This window comes from Phalacrocorax aristotelis, chromosome 1 (assembly GCF_949628215.1).
Source record: "Phalacrocorax aristotelis chromosome 1, bGulAri2.1, whole genome shotgun sequence".
NCBI lineage: Eukaryota > Metazoa > Chordata > Aves > Suliformes > Phalacrocoracidae > Phalacrocorax > Phalacrocorax aristotelis.
The window spans coordinates 149,631,966-149,652,396 of record NC_134276.1 but is presented as its reverse complement, the minus strand read 5'-3'; the positions used below and the strand labels follow the sequence as shown (position 1 = coordinate 149,652,396).

The following is a 20,431-nucleotide window of genomic DNA, read 5'->3' as shown; positions in this document are numbered from 1 at the left end:
GTAGATGACAAGAAGGCAAATTTAATTTTTGGAAGAAAAAAACACTCAACCAACTTCCAGAAATCTATTTCTATATTTTCCTGCTCTCCCTTTGAATCTCCAGCTCTGTGTATTGTGGTGGTCCCTCACCTCAGACAGATCTGATGCAAGCCTCTCCAGCTCACATCAGTACAGCCTTTTCTGCTGCCTAGCAGCTGCTGTAATGTTTTCTTAAAGCAAGGGGTGCTTTCTCTCTTAAGAGTAAATAAGGCTGTGATTCCCTTGACCCTTAATGGTCTGAGAAGCCTTGTTTTTCATCTCCTACATCCATTTTACTCAGTAGCACAATCCGTAGTTTTACAATTTAACCCTTTGGCAGTGGACTCTTCTTATTGAGTTCTGGTATTCTTTCTGATGACATCTTTTGCACCAGCTTTCTGCTGAATGCAGACAGCGTGGTTTAACTGACTTATGACCATTAGAGCATGACCCTCTCTATCTGTGTGCTTGTATGAGACATGTTAAACACCCAGGTCTCGACTACCGTGTTTAGGCACTGTCCTGATATAAACAGTAACTACATCTAACAGAATCATTAGATGGTCCTGGGAAAAAAAAAACCAACACCTTAATTTTAATAAAAAGTTAATGTTGTCAGCAATTGCTACAGACTGCAACAAACCAGCCTTATCCCATAATCTGTCCATCATAAAAGGAAACTGGTTTATGACAAAACTCTCTAGGATAAAGTTTAATCTTTTAGTAATTATTTAAAAACATATGCTTGGGAGGGAAAAATTTGAATTGAACATTTTAAGGGTCATGTACTTCTTGCTCTTACACATCAGTAGCTGGAAACACCACAGTATGCTTGCATGGTGACTCCAGGGCTGACAACATGACAGTACATCATTGACTTGTCTCACTTCCTTCAGCTGAGCTATGTTGTTGCTCTGGAATAAATAAGCACTGCTTTGGTTACTTCTAAGTAATACAAATATAATTTTGATACAGAATTTGGTTTTGGTACAGAAAAGATAGCCAAACTAGGAAAAATGGGCAACACCTTACTTATAGCTCCCCTCATGCATTATACATACATATCTCTCTTGTTAACTGCACGTTGAAATTCAAATATCCTATATCATTCTTTTGGGGGCTTTGTGATGGGAACTTGTGTGACTGTAACAGAGCCACTGCACTCTGAAGATAGGAAAGAAAGATAGTACATTATTTTTTAAGTCTAAATGAAGTTGGATTTCAAGAAGATCAACATAAATTATATGGACAGGAAAGGAGGAAAGCCCAGTGCTGTCAGTCCTCATCGCTTCAGCCAACAAACTGTTCTATTGAACTACACGTAGTAAGTAGAAAACTTCAAAGAAGCCCTTTCTTACCTCTGCTTGTTTTGCTTTGGGACTATCAGCTGGAGACAGAGGAAGAACACTGTCGCTAGATGACTGGATAGGGATGGAAGGCTTGCATGGATCTAGGGAAAGCACAAACGTTTCCAAAAACACATGAGACCACTTATATTCTGTATTTTTTTTTTATTTTACACACAGGAATTAGTGACAAATCTCTCACCTTTTTACAAATTCTAGATTGGGTATCTGGAACCAGACAAAAATTTTCAAATGTCCAAAATGCTGCAAGCTTTTTAATGGAAAAACTTCTATAAGAAAAGCAGTTAGATGGGTTTTCTGCGCTTTAGGAAGCTGTATTTCATGGATTCAGAACATTCTTCTCAAAATGTTAATGCAAGCATGCCACTCAGAGTATTGAGATGGGTCAAATCCAAGATACTGTCTTCTCTAAATCTAACAAATGTATAGACTATCTCAAATGCAATTACAATCATTCGAACACTGATGGGAAAGCTATTACCTTCTGTCACACTGCAGGAAGCACCTTCTGCTCCTTCTTCATCATCCTCATCTTCAGAGACTTTTAGTTCTGGCTCTTCTAAGCCACCTTGACGTAAGCGAAACTCGGCTTCTGCATCGGATGCAATGTCATCTGATCATGGATAGGGCAGGGGAAAAAACAAGAGCTCTTGGATACAAGCCCATCAGGATATCTGTCTATTATTTTAAAATCTTTCATAATCTTTTCTTTCTATTCACACGGTGCTAATCATTCTCATAACCTGAACACCTAAATGTTTCACTCCTTTTTTGTGTGTGTTAATTAGAGTCATTTAAGCAGTAAATGATGGACTGTTAGTACAAATAACTAAATAAGTAACTGACGTCATACCTTACCAGTTTTCTGGAATTTTTTCAACATTTTCTGGCATATACAGTTCATTTTACACTACCAAGGTAAGATTTTTGGCATAATATTGTGGACTTTTCACAAATTTACTTCTATTTCTGTTATTCAGCAGGATTAGTACTGAATATGGACACAAGACCAAGCCCTCTAGTTAGCAGATGGTGAGAGGACATGAGAAATTTATTGTACATGGCACTGAAGGCTCTTCTGTTTCTTTTTGTCCTTCACTCCTGGCTCCCTCTTGACTATTTGAAACAAACTCCTACGTAAGATCAGGTTTAAGTACCCTCATACAAAGTATTTTCTGCTAACACAATTCTTTTTACGTAACAGGTTTAAATGATGCACAGTGGTACCCTACCATCATCCAACTCTGCACCCGTGTCTCCCTCTTCACCTGCCTGCCCTTCTGTGTCTGCAGGCTCTGTGCCCAGCTCGTCCTCCACATCATTATCCTCACATGGAGCTAGAATATATTCAAATATTGAGAAAAAAAGAAAAGAACACCAAAACAAACTATACAGTGAAAAGGTTCTACATTGAACTGTACCAACAGTTTATAGTGGAGATATTTATTAATTACTTCCAAAACAAGAAATCCTGACATGTGTCACCCAGAAAGACATCTATGGTGAAATGATACTTCCAGATGCCAACGAACCAGGGAATGCCTGCCCCTGGGGAATCTCCAAGGCATCTGCAGGGAAAGCAGCCAGGGCTTTTCTGAGCAACAGGCCTTGTGAGAAATTAAACAAGAAGGGGCCTGGGAGGGCATCAAACCAGAATAAAGTTTACTCATCTTCCTGGAAGATTATTTTTTTCTTTACCACACCAGAATAGTTACCACCACTTTATAGCATATGTGTACTAGGTGAAAACTGAAACCTCACAATGTACCACAACTGTTCATCTTGAAATTGAAACAGGCTTTTGAGGGTGTAAGTCAGAGACAGAGTCTAGCTCTGGGATTGATCATTATTACATTTGGAAACTGTTTAACTACAGTAGTCTTTGGTAAAAGGGTCTAAGAGACTTGATATGCTGTACAAGTAACTAGGTCACAAATTAATTGAGATATTAAAAGCTTTCTTTTCTGTCACATATCATAATTTGATTTGCTGGGTCAAAATAAAGAAAAGATTCTTGAATTTATAACTCTGAAAAGGGTATTTGACATCACTATTTGCAACAGGACTGAATTACAGGAGGAGGGACAAGACCAAACTGTGGGGTCTAAATTTCATTATTAAATGTTTCTTTTTTAAAAAAACCTAAATCTTATGACACCTTGTCCTATCTCTAGTGCTATGGATGATTTTCTTTCCTTTTTTTGTTAAGCATTTTCATAAAACATAATTTAAATATAAAAAAAGAAGCAAGCACTTCCAGTTCTTTTTCCACAGCAGAGTCTGTCAACTACATTTTTAGATTTGTGCAGCGAGTTAGCATCAATTCATGTTCAACAACATGCAGACATTTAACTCTGTTGTATATCTTATTGCAAATGCATACACAGTCAGCATGTATTATTATGCACAACATTTGCTAATTATACACGCAGGATATGGTCCTATAAGGATAACAGATATATTTATAACCTTCTTGGTTGCACCTCTAGCAGTAAACTAAGCAGTGCAAGTCTCTAGACCTGAATGCATACAGTGTCATGCTGTCATCTTTAGGAGGGCTCCTGGCATGACTCCCAGCAGTTAGTTCCCATGGTAGGGCTAGAGGCTGTTCCCAATAGGCAGTCCAGATGCAGGCTCTTGATTCAAGATGGCAAAAGCCATATGGGAATGAATTGTGCTTTGCCAGCTTTCTTCTGAGTCAGGGAGTAGGCCCTGATCCTTTTTGTTTACTAGTAACGATGTGGCTTTTGGAACCATTTATATGCTAGCATTGCTAATTAAGACAACCTTGAAAACAAAACAACCCTCCCTAAAACTGAGGTCTTGCAGCCTCTCCTCTTTCTCTAATACAGGTTTTTGCTTATTTCAAAATACAGCCTTCAGTGGGTGGTTTGTCTTCTTCCTTCAACCACAGAATTTCTCTATTATCACGCTTTTCCCCTCTGTAGTATTAAGACAGACAAACATACGGGCTAGTTTATTTTCTGTCAACCTCTGTGAAAAGGAAGTTACACTTATGTGTGATAAAGCACTGGCCTATTCCCTTACATCAGAAGCTTATAAAATCCAGAATCTTACAGATGTTGACCATAGGAGACTGAGTCATATGGCAAAGGCTGGACAGCCCACAGGGGCATTTACAAATCTACTGAACAAACCAAACTGTGTCCCAGTCTGATTGCTGCTTAGGTATGCAGTAGCTTGTGTTATTTGGAAAATAATGTCATGGGATGGTTTTATGGTAGCAGCAAATGTGAGTAATCCTTATCAAAACTCTGATGTTAGAAATATCTGGTACCCGGATGTATACGTGCATCTTCAGATCCAGAAACCATGAACTGATGTGACACACATAGGGAGTGTTGGAGAGAGGAGAAAATCAATTCTTAGATAGGTTGGTACACAAAACTCAACAGAAGATTCAGATGCATAGATGAGTAACAACTTGGTGCAAGGGTGGATCCCATTTTGAGAGACATGGCGAGTTTGCAGGTGGCTGGTTATTTTATACATATACTGTGCATATACGTATATGCAGTTAGGATAAGGAGCAAGAGGCCAAAAGCTGTCACACAATAACTCAGAAGCTACACACTATGGCAGCCAGAAACTGGGATCAGCACTTGGTTCATATCAGCTAGCAGCCGTGAGCAGACTGCATCGTGTGCAGACATCTTGTAAACACTGCTGCCTTGCCAAAGCAGCAGCAAAAGCAAAGTTTTATAGGCAAGCTAGCTATTCTGATGTGCCAAAAGCAACTTAGCTGCAGATCAACTACCTAGCCACAAACTACTGCTGTTCTACTATTAGATACCTTCACCGCTTTACACAAATTTACTCCCTTACTCTAATCCCAGAACCTTCATGCTCATTGGTTTTGTAATAGAACTTGAGGACCACATAAAAAAAGCAGCTGAGCTCTACCATCCTTCAGCTTCCCTGAGGCTTTCCTAAATAGCGTGAACCCCAAGACAAAGGAGACACAACAGCCATCACTATTCCTAAAGATCCCAGCTTCAACCTTATTATTATTCTTTCTTGTTTTCTTCACCAGATAACTAGAGTTTGTAATTGCTAGAGAGAACTGCAATCACTTTAAGCACTCTCTGTCACTTAATCTTCCGACTGCAGGAAAGCCCCATGTTCTTTTAGTCAAGGAGCTAGGGGAAGAATAACTGGTCCAGCCTTCAGTTTACAAAGCAAATTGAAGCACTCAACTAGATTCCTCCTTCCACTTTATTAAACCCAAGATACCCTCTTTGTTTGGCCTGCCTTCAGAAGGGTTACAACAAATGTCTAGTTCATGCAAGAAGGGACTGTCTGAGCAAGGCGTGCATGCACACTACCCCTTCCTCCCTCCCTCCACGTCCAGTCATGCAGTAGCGACAGGGCCGTAGGTTCCAGGGTTAAAGTACCAGCTCAGCTGCTAAAGGCATGGAGAAGAGACGGGCAGGGTTATTGTGCATTGGAAACATAGAACATCACCAAACTACCTCCAGGGACCGTCTCCAGCCACGCCTGTACCGCCTCATGGCGTACGGAGGGAAGGTCGGATGCTGAATTTAAAAAACAATAAATTGTAAGAAATCAAAATTAGACCATCAGTAAGCGTCTAAAACAGAAGAGTGACAAAGGGAAAATTTTCAGTAGCAAATACAGGAATAAAACCTATGAGATGTTAAACAACAGATTCCAGGCTTGGGATTTAAATAGAGACAACATACAAATGTCAGGGGCCTAATCTTCCTTTAGGATCTGTAATGTTAGAGGAAATACAGACAACACAGTGAGAAGAACACTGCATCTGACCAGCAGGTTGCTGCTGCCGTACTCCACTGGAAACTCTGCAGAGGAGGGAAACTAAGAGTTGAAAGAGCTGAGCAACGAGAGAGGGGTGGTCATAACAGGCGTTCCAGAACCTGCACTGCCTGGGTGCAAATGCCAGCAGATGAAGAAGAGTGCCCAAAGCATAATGAGAAGGGCTTCTGTGTATTGTCATGCTATACCAGGCTTTCCCACCAAACCCTATTGCTGCTGCTACTGACGGGCTCTCCAAACACCTTGTATCGCAGAATACAGCTCATCCAGGAACAAATTTGTCTGTTGAACTCAGGCTGAAAACTTACAGTGTATCCGCAAGTACTTACTGGCAACAGACCTTTAAAAAACCAAACTGCTGATGCGCCTGCACACACCTGCACTGTACGACAAAGTAATTGAGGCAGCTAATCTATTTATTGGGATTGTCTTAGTTTGCCCTGGTTTTAGAGGATGGAAAGGAAATACTGCCTTCTTTCCCAAAGGAAGCTGGAAAGACCACAAAATCAATTTTGGAAGGATCATCTTTTGCTGGCAGCTTTACCAATACACTATGGAAAAGTAGTAATTATAAAATACAAATTAAAAGAAAAATTTGTAAGCTACAGTGATATAGACCCTCAAGCAAAATCGAAATCTTAATTGTAATAAGCTTAAGAAACCGTGTTAACATTTTTTACTTAGCGTTTTTAAATGCTAAGCAACTACTCTAGCAGTATTGAATGTTACAGATAGTTGAACACAGCCTATTTCTGTGGTTGTAGTGGGAAGGAAATACCAGTCTCTTATTTGTAGAGACCAGACTTCACACCAGAAAATCCCAGTGCATTCTACAAACTGCAATCATAAGTGTAACCAAACTGATCTGGAACTGTGTATCAAGTTGGACCAGGATTAAAAAAACAAAACCAAACATCTAGAACTATGAGGAAAAGATAATTATCTGGAATGGAATATGATCAGGCAACATGAGGTAAAGCCCTTACCTTTTTTAATAGGGATCAGTCATTAACTTAATTTCACATTTGCTGTAAAAGACACTCCTTCCCACAGCACACTTACTCCCTCTACAATTCTGGCAGTTACAATTCTGGCAATGAGACTCTGAGACAAGACCACTACTCATCTACTCCATGATTAACATTTATTAAGCCTAGGCTTCTGCATAGGTAAAGCAACTGTGGCATACTTACCTTAAGACACGTTATAATATAGTCTAGAATAAGGTCAGCAGGGACCGCTAGAAGGTACATATGGGAGAGCTAGACTACTGGCATTTTCCCCCTCTAAGGCTTTCCTTCAAGTAACTGGCAACTCACAAAGGTCACACCTCACTTTAAAAAATAGATACACCGTCAAATCTTAAACACAGGGAGTCAAAACCACCACTGATCAGATTTGCAAGCCCTTTGAACCCCATCATTCCCTACTAATACCAGATGCAGTTACATGCTTTGAAAAGCAGCAGCAGCAGAGAAATATGCTCAATACACAAGGTGACTCTGTTTAATCTTTGCTGTAGCAGCTACACAACATAGTCCTCCTGCTTTCCCTAAAGAGGCATAGAGTAATAGAAGCACGACAGCTTCTATTACTATCCCTAAAGTCAGTTACCAAAGGCTGATTGCCAGCACTATCAAATCATGTATGCAGTGAGGAAAAATGCTATGAAGTCAAAGCAGGTAGACAAATGGGTCAGAAGAAGTCCCACCACCATGGAGCTAAGAAAACAGTCATTTTAAGTAGGCACTGACCTGAAAAGCAAATTGTTTAACCAAGTGTACTTTCAGTGTAATTTGAAAGTAGCCCTTTCAATCACTGCTGCCCCTGCTGAAGTACATGGCTCTTGAAGGGCGCAGAAGCAACAGAGTTAAACAGCTGCAACCATGATCCAGGAATTGACGGTGCAGGGCTTGGGGGAGATTACCTCTGGAGGTGGAGGACTTTGAGGTTGGGACCATTTTTTCCTCCTCCTCTTTTTCACGGATGTGTGTCCAGTGCACATCTGCCAGGATCTCCAGAGGATCAACCGGATTTACAATCTGCTGCAGTCTAAGGTTTCCAGCTAGCAGGAGGAGGGCATGGCATACCAGGTTGTAGGCAGGGCATATGAAGGACAGGGAGGAAGAGATGGGAGAACAGTGGAAAGGAAAGGTAACACATCATAGGAAAGGAAATAAGAAGAGAAGAAAAGAAAATATTACTGGCTAAGATCAGTTTGCAAGATAGACAGAAAAAGCTCAGCATTGTGTGTGCACACATACACCAATACAGCGCTTCCCATCAAAGCTGAATAATGCCATTCCGAAGGCAGAGAGATGCTACTAAAACATCATTGTAGATTATCTCTATTATAAGCAGCTTCGCTGAAATGAAAGACATTCTCTGGGTGTCCAACAGTATGTGGTATGTAAATACCCGTTTAGCAGAAATTTCCAGCTCCTTCAGCCCATTCATTATGACTTTTGCCAAAGACATCTTGCTGTTAAATGCAAAGGACAATCTGCATTGTAGTTTGATGCACGAAAACAAAGGGTCTTTTTAATTCTCTGCTATTGGGGTAAGCACTCCTTTCTATGCTGGGTACATATTTTCTTTTGAATTGAATTATATGATGGATCTCCGAGTTTCACGTGTGTGTATATGCACACATTGGCACACACTTTAGCACTTAAAGCACTACTTTGTTTACTCCTGCTCTTTTGGACTGACTTGTTCGAAGGGTAGAATTTTATTCCAAAGAATAACAGCATTTTCATTATAACTTAACAGTGCCCCCACCTCCCCAGAAGGGACTTTCTGTCGCACAGATGAATTTGTTTAAAAGAAATGTCATTACTCCTCAATTACCTGCCTACACAAAGCTCAACTACTTGGGGAGTGACAAAGGGAACAATGGGCACCTAAAGCCACTGTTAAGCAACTTGTTTAACTGCTGCAGAATACTCACCTTGGGAGCATCTACCCTGAGGTGAATATTATATTCACAGATCCTGCCTCTATTGCTATCTTCTATGGGACTATAGCTCAGGTTTTATTTACACATAATAAAATAACTCATTCAACAGGGGACATGTGCTCAGCATCTGCAGGAGTGGTCTTCAAAAGCAAATGACTCATCCTGAAAGGAAAATGCCCACTTACTTTATAAAGTAGGAAGTCAATTCTCACAACAGCTGGATTACCACTGAGTAAGGCGAAACACTGTTTCAGCAGTTTAGAACCTCAAAAGCAGTTAGATTTTCATACGGTGCAGTAGTGTTTGAAGGAAACAAGAAACATTAGCAGCATATAGAGGTTACACTCATTATTTCCTGCTGTCTCGTTTTAACGAAGTTCCTCTCTCCCGGCCGTGTTTTCCCCAGACATGACAAAGTGTTTGAGACTTCTGTTTCAAGAATGATTATGCGTGAGATTTGGCATTAAAACTGCAGAAGAAACAGGCAGAAGGAACTGCAGGAAGGACAGAATCACCAGCTTATTATTAAAGGGGAAGAGGGTTCAGATGCACAAACTCAAATGCAGAGCAGGATTCTCAATTTAGCCAATATTTAACAGCTTTATGTCTCTGCCACCTCATCAGAGAGTTTACGTGTCAATTAGCACAACCACATGGTCTACCAGAGCTACTGGACATCCTGCAGGGACAGGAACCTGGGCTTTTCTCACTCTGTACCAAAGCACTCGCATGCAGGCCCCAAGATCAGTAGAGTTAGCAATTACATCACCACAGAAAATTTTGTGTTAAAAGGTTTAGGTTTGCCAGCAGTGGCTGAGAAGTATATAGTCACTCAGCAAGGCTCGGAAAGAGCAGGTCCCACGTGATCTGCATGTTTTAAAATTGATTTATCTGGCATTTAGACCAGTGTAACATACACACCTTCAGTTACTCTACAAGTCTCTACAGAGAGGCCTGAGCCCGTCCTGATTAGGACTTGGTTCCTTCTCACCTTTTCCAGTAAATAAACAGCAGCACAGCCAGCCATGAAGGACTGCTGCTTGGCTAACAGGTGAACCTAACATTTCCTTGAGGTCTAAATGCTTGAGAATTTCAAACAACACCTGGTGTAGCCTTCTCTCAAGGCTGCCTGCTAAGCTTTGCAGGAAGCTGGACATTAATTGCACTTACATTTGGAAAGGTAGCTTTCCCCTCCAGCTCCAACGTAGCGCCTACCAGTACTTTATAAGAAGCAGGAAGTATCAATGCTGAACTGTTAATGGAACTAGAAGCCACTCGCAAATCAACTCCTTAGGAGCCAGGTCTAAAGCACACTAGCAACTGCAACAGGGGGAACTTCTTCAGTTATGCTCTTCAGCCATCTTACTAATACTTCTCATTCTTATAATCACAAAAGTTAAATTGGAAAAAATTGTATCACGCCTTCCTTTTTTTTTTTTGTTGTTTAAAAAAAAAAAGGTCAGAAGCTAAGCTACAGTTCTTACAACCATAAACTGCAAAATATGCAGTCTGACAACTGCATATGCCCTCTTACCTGCAGGAAGGCACTTGGATTTTCCTCTTATGTATTCTGGCTCTAATGAACCACATTGAGGGAATAAAGGATTAATAAGCTATTAGGACCAAGTGCTTCATAAAACCAACCATTAGAAACAAACTGCAAGAGAATGTACCATGGAAAATACCACAACCAGTTAGATTGGAATGTCAGATTAATTTTATGCCCATTATATGACTGTTTGAAAAATCTTGAGGGATTGCCATAGCTTGATTAGCTTTCCCCACAGACACACACTCACAAAGGACAACAACAAAAAATGCAAGTTTGCTGACAGAGGCAATCTATAGGCAGTGCTTCTGACCTGTCCCATGTGTCTGACCCATGGCACAGGTACAATACTAGACTGTGTGTATGGAACAAATCTGAAACTCCTAAATATGTGGGGATTAACTGTTCATGCACATTACAGTGTTGCAAATTATCCAGGCTTTCTAGATATCCTGAGGTACTTGGCAGCTTTATCTTTTTCCTACAACCAGTGGCAATGCCACACCTCGTATATGGCACTTGGACCAGACGAAGATAACAGCAGCTACCGAATGAGTTTTCAGGGAGCTGGTAAAGCAATTAATTAAAACACAGAAACTTCTCATGTGGGACCTGCTCTTTAAAACATTCCCCCCTCCTTTGGGGAAATGGAATTGGAGATGGTATGTGGGTACCTTTAAATGTACCCGTGTCCTCTTCATTTGAGAGACGTTGAAGCCAGAGGCCTTGCTGCAGCTCTCTCTCCCAAGGGCAATACTCCCCCTCTACAGCAGAGGGAACCATACATCCATATATAACACCAGACATGCGTGTACACACACAAGTGATGGAGAGAAAGAGAGAAAGAGAAAGGACAGAATCAGAAAGAGAGATTGTCTGGAAATCCAGCAACTCCCTGTGCTCCCTCTGTATTCAAAGCATCTGACAGGAAAACTTCTCGAATGAAACAACGTCCGTCCAAGAACACCATGGTTTAGCAGACTAAACATAAAACATGCATGTTACCATACTTAAAAAGCAGTCTTGACTTCCTCAGACTTCAGATACGGAGACACAGCTCCTACATTGAAAAAGTAGCCAAGAAGCCTGCTAAGCTCATCAACAAAACTGCCACTAAGACTCAAAAAACTGGACCTCTGCTTGCATTAGGCAGCCACAGACCTTTACGAAGAAGCTCTTTGGAGTCTAGCAGTCTTCACAAAAAGGAAATGTGAGTACAAAGACAAAGACAAGATCAGCAAGAAATCTGGCATGGTGGTGAAACACTGGAAACATGTCTATTCTTAGCACAAACTCTGCATTTTGACAACTCGGACAAACACAGGGGAAGGAGTCTTTCCTTAAGATTTTCCACAGAAATCCCTCAGAGATAAAATGGGAACAACCTCAACTCCCTGATTTCTCAAGGCCATCTTTTAATTAAGGAGAGCTACAAGCAGCTTCTTCTGGGATGCCCTGATGACAGTTACAGGGCACCACCCCCTAGTGAGGCACTCTGCAAAACTGAAAACACTGCCTCTACAATGCTTCCAGCTCTTGCTGCCAAAGAACAAAGGGCACATTCAAATCCAATTCCCAATAATAATAATATTAAAGAAACCCCCAACAATAAAACAATACATTGTCACAAAGCTGTGAATTGCACGTGTTGGCATGGTGTATGGGAAGCATATTGTGTTGGTGCTAGTGCTGTAACTGCCCTGTGGGCAAAGATCTTCGGTATCCAGAACGATTCACCTAAGGCTTTCATTGACAATAACTCCCTCAAAAATCAAAGCAATAAAGAAGTGAAAGATGAAGAAAAGTTTTCCAAGGCAAATATTCCTCATTCTATGTGGCAAACACTCAACTGTTTTCCCAGCTGTCTAGCAGAAAGGAAGGACAAATCAATCTGTCTAACCTTCACTCGACTCCTCATCTTCCTCCTCTTCATCTTCCTCCTCTTCATCTTCCTCCTCCTCCTCCTCCTCCTCCTCCTCCTCCTCATCTTCTTTGTCCTCAATCTCATGATTTGCCTCAGCAGCAATCTCTTCTTCACTCTTTCCCTTCAAGAGGGCATGGATACGTACAGCCTCTTTCCATGGCACACCACCCAGGTCTGAAGGGGGTTGCTGAGGCAGCAGTAGTTCGTCTTCTTCCTCCTCATCTTCCTCCTCCATCTCAGACTCGGAACTACTGTAAGGATTTAGAAAAAGAGATAAACAAATAACTAGTTAATTTTTCCTACATCAGTCTTAGATCACTGACAAATTGTTTCAATATATAGGAGCCCAAAATGTATGATGGAAACCATAATACTGATTTTCTGGTTTCAGTATTTCATAGGCATTTTAGTGACAGCATCATGCATCGGCTGCAATACTGTCCTTACCCTGCTTCTTTTAAAGAAGGTGAAGCAGCAGAAAAGTGCCTGTGAAGCCAAGTCTAAATATTTGTGCAGCAATGATTGTTACAGCTCGTGCCAGTTGAACACAACACAGTGGAAAGAAACTGCTTTCTTCATATCACATTGCTTTGGATAAACTGGTGCAAGAGCTCTTAGCAGTGTCAGAATGTAGAAGGTCACGTCTTTTGATAATGGCAGCTACTGCTAGCATTTTGGATAGCTAAGATGTTTTTGGCACTTGCTGGGGTAAACCACAGAACGCTTTGGGAGCAGAAAGAACACACAACACAACTATCAGGCCAAAGGATACAGCATGTAAGCTAAGGAGAGCTGGAGGAAAAAAAAATACAGACAGAACTATAATATGTACCAAAGTAAGTACACACCATACATAGTGGCAAGAAACTGTAGGAATCAGTGCAAGGATAATTACAATAATGAGCTTACTATTCTCACAGCAAAGTCTAAAACATGCAAAACAGTAAATCATTAGTGCTTTTTCTACCTCTTTGTTTAATTCTAACAGTTCCTCAGTATAAGCGACATGGGCAAGAAATGTAACGGCCTATAAATGACATTCATTCTAGCTCATTCTTACATGCTGGACTACCTAGAGGTACTAGGTAGAAAGATGGTTGCATTTGTCACTGGGAAATGAATGTGAACTACAGCACATTCAGAGAACATATCTGCAGGGTGAAAAGGTCCTCTTCCGTCGTTTTTCCTTAATAGATCATTGTCATGAAAGAACTGCGTTTATTAGAGCAACAGTTGGATGCTTCCTATATGAATTTTAGAAGGCCCAAATTAATCTGGATTGAAGGAGAAAACCGTGAATGGTTAAAGTTTGGGTGAATCATCTGAGAAAAGTATTCTACTTCTGCTGCTTCCTTATGACAGCTGTCACTGTAGTTAACAGCCTTTGGCAGAACCCACTCCATATAGACAACAAGAGGGAAACCTGGTAAGTTGAAAATAATGAAGTTTAAATTTCATGTAGGTCTATAAAATATAACTTGTACAGTTGTGGTAATTCTATTTCCCACACAGAGGTTTTATTACAGTGTGTGACAAACTGACAGTTTAAAAAAAATTATATATGGCAGCACTCTTTCTTTTATATTGCAGAGAAACATATTCAGGTGCAGAACTTCAAATTAGTCTGACACTACATGAACATATATTTACATAATTTTATTAATCTACTTCTCTGAGAGACCTTTTTTGATAGCAAAGCTAATAAGGAAAACACTGCTTTTTTCATGCTCTGATTGTCACATACTTCTGTCCATAGGCTCTTAAATTCTCCTCACTGTTCTGCATATATATAACATTATTTTGCTCAAATTACGACCCACTTTTTCACAGCGTAAACTGAATACTTATTTTTAACAGGTTGCCTGGTTTTCACATGCTAAATACTGAATACAAACACTGTTACATGCCATGAACACGGTGCATATTCCAGGAGACCGAAGCATATTCCAAAGGTTTTAAAGCAGATATTGTCACAGGGATAAAAAGTGATGTTCCCCTCCTCCCTGATTAACTTTCCCACCCTTTGGTATGGAAATAAACCTGACAGGTGCTGCATGCTGGGGTTTTTGCGTGCTGTCAGTATGGTTTACTGCTGCTCAAACTGTTGCCATGACTGCTGAATGGGATGAGCTGCTGCTCTTCAACCATCTGGCTTATCGCACGTAATATTGACGACATAAATTCTTTACCACATAGCTCTCTTTACCTTCTTTGGTTTTATTTATAACTTGTTTTTTGTTTGACCTTTGAATACTGAGAAATGAGAAGCTGAATGATGGCAGTGAGATGGCCTGGTAGAGCGGGCATTCCTTTCAGCACGGCAACTCTGTGCCACAGGAATTAATTCAACAGCTGAAACTTTTTTTTTCCTCTACAAAGCAGAGATCAAAGAACAAAGTATAAGCAGTTGAATATCTCATTAAGAAGGTGTACCTACACAGTTTTAGTGCTGAGGAGAGGAACCAAACCTAAGCTGTGGAAATGAAGCTCTTCTCTTCCCTTGCCATACAGCACAAGCTGTCCTATGACTCTCCTTCGGGAGGCCATGGGGTATTATACCAAAACTGCAGATGACATACTGGGAGTTTTGGCAAGTTAAAGGGGATGAATAAGGCATCTAAAGGGTTTTCCACCCCTCAAAAGCTGTGTAGTCAGCGTTTGGTTGCTTAAATGATTTTTTTTCTTGTTGAAGCTTGAACAAGATTTAACTCTCTTTAAAAAAAATATGCTTTGAATGCTGCTTTCTGTAAATCTTCTCTGCAGTGTGTATGCTCCTAAGTGTGTGCGTGATGGCAAGCTGTGCACCAAAATGTGTGGTCTCTGCTTGATTTAGAGTTAACACCTCACTGAACCCTGAAGCCCAATCCATCGCTCTGTAAGACATAGAGGGACAAAAAGTTCCCTCTCTCCTCCGCCTGTTCCTAATCCTGCAGTGCTGCACCAAGACAGTGAAGATGATCAAATCAGGACTTTGGTTGGCTTGTTGCAGGAGTCAAACTTTTTTTCTGAGTAAATTGCTTGCCATATTTGGATTTGGGACAGAAATTTTTCCAGGTCAAACCAACAGCGAATTTGATACTTTTTCTCCTTCCTCTCTATGATAGAGTGAGTTACCCACTAAACACTGCTTTTCAAATGCAAAATTACACAATTCAGTCTATTACAGACAGAAATAGTCTGTTTAGTACAGGTTAAGGGAAGTATGTAGGACAAAGGGAGCTAAAGAGAGAAAACCAAACTCGCTAACCTAATAGTCACAGAATCACAGAATCCCAGGTTGGAAGGGACCCCAGGGATCATCTAGTCCAACCTTTCTAGGAAGAGCAGAGTCTAAACAAGATGGCCCAGCACCCTGTCCAGACACTCTTGAAAGTGTCCGATGTGGCCGAGTCAACCACTTCCCTGGGGAGATTATTCCAATGGTTGACTGTCCTCAGTGTGAAAAATTTCCCTCTGGTGTCCAATCGGAATCTCCCCAAGAGCAACTTGTGTCCGATCCCCCTTGTCCTCTCCACGTGACTCCGTGTAAAAAGGGAGTCTCCATCTTCTTTGTAGCTACCCCTTAAGTACTGGTACACGGTGATGAGATCCCCTCTAAGCCTCCTTTTCTCAAGCCTGAACAAACCCAGTTCCCCCAGCCTATCCTCGTATGGCAGCTTCCCAGTCCTCTGATCATCTTGGTGGCCCTTCTCTGGACCCCTCCCAGCCTGTCCACATCCTTTTTGTACAGCGGGGACCAGAACTATACACAGTACTCCAGGTGTGGCCCGACAAGCGCTGAGTAGAGCAGGATGATGACTTCTTTATCTCTGCTGGCGATGCCCTTTTTGATGCAACCCAGCACCCTGTTGGCCTTCTTGGCTGCAGCAGCACACTGTTCGCTCATGTTGAGCTTCCTGTCCACCAGGACCCCCAGGTCCCTTTCCACAGAGCTGCTCTCCAGCCAGGTGGATCCCAGTCTGTGCTGCACTCCTGGATTATGTTTTCCCAGGTGCATGACCTTACACTTCTCTTTGTTGAGTACTGAGTACTGCCCTCCTGTACCGCCCTCAGTCTCCACAGTCTCACAAAACACCTCTTGGTGATGAACAACAGCTTCCTGCCAAAATTCCACTTTTTTTAACTAATGCTTGTCCTTTGGAAGTCTTCTGCCATTTACTGAGCAGGCCTACTGTGTCCTGATTTACTGGAATCAAGACCAATAATAATAATACTCCATACTAGTAGATTTTGTTTTAGAGCTAGAAATATAAAGTACTAAAAACCCCTCAATATCATTAATGCCTATGTTGTCACAGCTGATATAATTCCTAGGCCTGAGCAAGGAGCTAAAGGAAGGATGAGTGAAGCAAACAGAGTTTGCATCTCCCAGAAATAATCCTATGATTATTCAACCAGAGCACTAGGTAAGATCTCAATTATGTAAAATGTCAAAGTAGTATATTCTAAAGAAATTAACATGTTAATAAATTAATCAAAAAGTATTATTTAGGTTTCAGAGAAAACAGCTGTACAAGATATTAGCAATTGCCAGGCACTTATATGAAAACCATACCTTAATGGGTCCACATGTACACACTTTCTGTCAAGACTAAGTTCAGGCGACTAAAAGTTATTCCCTTCCAGATGCTGCATCTTCAAACTTATCTTATCAGATAAATAAATGACAAGTTCTGTGCTACATTAATCCTGTAAACATTTTAATGAACATTTTTATTCCTGCATTCTTTGCTATACCAATCCAATTCAATTTCACATGTATGAACGTGGAAAGGAATTTCTCATACAGTCCTATTTCAAGTTTATTTCAAGAAGACTATGAGACAGACTGAGAGCTGAAAAGGTAAGGGTTGTTACCACTACAAAGAAAAGTAAATTATTAGAAACCGTATTAAGAGATCAAGACTCTGCAAAAAGTGTGATTGACTATAAAATTCACAAGCATTCTTCATCAAGTATTTTCGCTCAACCTGGTAAATAAAATGTTAAAAAAAGCTAAGGGAAAAGCAGGCAAAAGTCTGTTTGGATGGGTATAAAAAAGCTTATGGACAACATGTGCTAACCTGCTGGGCACATCCTCTTCTGTTCCTTTGTCCAACACGCTGCTCAGGTTATGTTCTGCTAGAGTCTCTTCAGGAACCTCTTCCAATTCTTCTTCCCGCTGCAGTGACAGTCGATAGTTCTCCAGCTCAATCCGCTCAGGTGTGCCACGCAGCCGCTTAGCAAGGCTGGGCTCTTCCAGACCATTTACATTAGAACCTAAAGAATAAGCCAGTGAATAAACTATAAATGCAACAGTCAGAACTGTATTTTTTAAGGAAATGGAGTAATTGGGAGAAACAGGGCATGAGGCAGAGGGAGGTAAATAAAGTGAGAGAATACCTTATGTCATTATCCTGTTCGCCACTACTGACAGAACCTGCTGGGGAGCCAGACTGCAAAGGGGAATCTTAGTGGTTTTGGCTAATAGATGCTAAAAAGAATGTTAAATGTCCTAGTTGAGAGAGGAAATAAGGACATTTTAGCTGCAAAAACTAGAGATGCAATGAAGCCTATGCAGTAAGTATTGGGGAAGGCCTGACCACAGACTATGTATATCCTGAGACAAAAGTAGGAAACCTACAGGGCAATCCTGCTGCATAATGTTGAAATTGTTACCTTGTTAGTCAAGGTAGGTCTACAGCGTCAGGGAACAAAAAAATATTACTACTACTTAAAGATGGGGAAGGAAGGGAATGAAAAAGGTCCATCTGGAGCAAGTTTTAAAACTGTTTAAAGACTTGAATGAATTTGCTTTTTAATGAGAGTTTGTGATGAAATGAACCACTGGGAAAAATCTAGGTGAGATGTTTACAATCACAAATCCCATGAATCCCAGAAAATTGCAAGGACATGTGAACCAGGCAGTTGGAGAAAATTATCCAGGAGCTTCATTCACTGTGGCACTCAGTCAATTAAATTCTAACCTGCATTCAACCATTTCTTTTTGAAATGCTAGTATTTTAGCTTAAATACCATGCCACTGTTTACCCTTACCCAGCTTACTATTTACAGAGCCAGTCTTTCCTAGCTCCTGTTTTGCTTTGCTAAACAAGCCAAGCCTTCTTCTCATGAGATAAGCTCTTCAGTGTGCTGATCATCCCCTAGGTCTCTGCACCTGTCCTGGTTTGGATTAATCTTTCCAGAACCTGCGTGGTTAGAATTGAACACAGCTTTCCAGATGAGGCCTTATCAGCGTAACATACAACCCTGCCAGAAATCTCTCATCTGATAGATGCTGGGAACACACTTGCCTATTTATATGCCACATAATACTGGTGGCTTTTATTTATTGACTGATATTCAGATCCTTCTCCTTCTCTGCTTTCAACTGATAAACACCTTGTTGGTAGCCAAAATTCTCAACGCTTTCTTAGTGCGTGACCTGGTACTTTCTACTATTACATTTCTATTTTTAATATTACAGCTTGCAACATTTTGCAGTTCTTTGTGTATGACATGCCTACCCTCCTCTGTATTGATGAGGGTTTGAAGTGTTGCTTCAGCAATTAATCTCATTAGCAGATTTTCTTCCTTTTTTTTTTCCCGCCCATAACCATAGTGAAAATATTACAAAGATCAGTCCCCAGATAATTTTTTGTGAAATTCCACAGCCTGTAGGTGACATCCAACCCCATTATTTCCTTTTTCAATAAAACTTCTATCTCTCATTTAAGCCAACTTCTCAGATACTCGACGCTTCATGTTTTACTCCCTCATTTTATCCAGTTTAAGTATTACTTCCATGTGGCAGCCTTCAGGTGCTTTACTGAAGTCCAGACTGCTCAAATGCACTACCTTTCCCTTATGGAGGTAATCAGTTACTTCGTTGATAAAAGCTGTCAAGCTAATCCGGCATAGACTTTGGTGAATCCATGTCACATTTTATACCACTTACCTTCATAAGGCCAAAGGACTTCACTTGCAGAACTAGAAGTCTTTAGTTATTCCTTCAAAGAATGTGTTTTATCTACTGTTTAGATTAAGTGATATGTACTTGTTCACCTTTTTTTTTTTTTCTTCTTCTTTTCTTTTTAATTATTTATATGCAGGTCATACTTCTGCCACCCAGTTGTCACTTGGTATTACCTTGAATTAGATAGTCAAGGTACATCAGGATAGCTAGATTTAATCCCAAATTGTTACCACAAAGCTCACGATTTCATTGTACAATTCTTCCATTCTTCTGAGACAAAGACTATTTTATTTCCACTCATTACAGTACAGTAATATTTAAATTCTGCTTCCAGCTTCATTGGGTTAATTTCCATTTCCAAATCTTGCTACACACTGACTTCTTCTGCTCCTATGGCCAATGCCATTGTCTCAACTGAAATTGCAGGGTAAGTATTCATTTGATTGCCTGACTATACATAAAATTACATTTTATGTCAGCCCCATCTTCACTGTGGACCCGCTTCTGCTTGCCCTTACCCTGCTTTTACTTCCATGCTTAGGGAATACATCCATTTGCTTTCTTTTCCTTTGCAAAGTCTAACCCAGCATGAGCTTTGGGAACATTTACTTTACTCTCACATGTTTTGACTTTCAAGATAGTTTTTGTTCTATTCCTCCATCCTTTGCAGTTTCTCAGTTTATTCCTAACAGCCTTTTTTTCAGGGCAGTTACTCACTCAGTACCATCTTAGTCTTTCACACAAAACTACATAGGCCTTGCCATAATTAGTGGCATCTATTCCAAACTCTTCTACAGAAAGATAAAATCTCATAAAAAGAACAGCTCTTCCTTAGTATTAT

At 40.6% G+C, this 20,431-nt stretch overlaps 1 protein-coding gene across 4 annotated transcripts in view; it reads right to left on the bottom strand.

Moving 5' to 3' along the window:
• MICAL3 (microtubule associated monooxygenase, calponin and LIM domain containing 3) overlaps positions 1-20,431 on the bottom strand; it is a 168,106-nt gene that overhangs the window by 33,807 nt on the left and 113,868 nt on the right. For 2 of the 4 annotated variants that reach the window (XM_075115500.1, XM_075115510.1), the window contains 5 exons: positions 17,699-17,894; positions 12,612-12,886; positions 2,618-2,722; positions 1,867-1,998; positions 1,377-1,468 (listed from right to left, as the gene is read on the bottom strand). In XM_075115500.1, coding sequence (XP_074971601.1) covers positions 1,377-1,468; positions 1,867-1,998; positions 2,618-2,722; positions 12,612-12,886; positions 17,699-17,894 — 800 coding nt within the window. Of the gene's footprint in view, positions 1-1,376; positions 1,469-1,866; positions 1,999-2,617; positions 2,723-5,878; positions 5,942-8,130; positions 8,269-11,385; positions 11,476-12,611; positions 12,887-17,698; positions 17,895-20,431 lie in introns of all 4 variants that reach the window. The other 2 variants (XM_075115521.1, XM_075115489.1) reach the window with 2 other exon arrangements.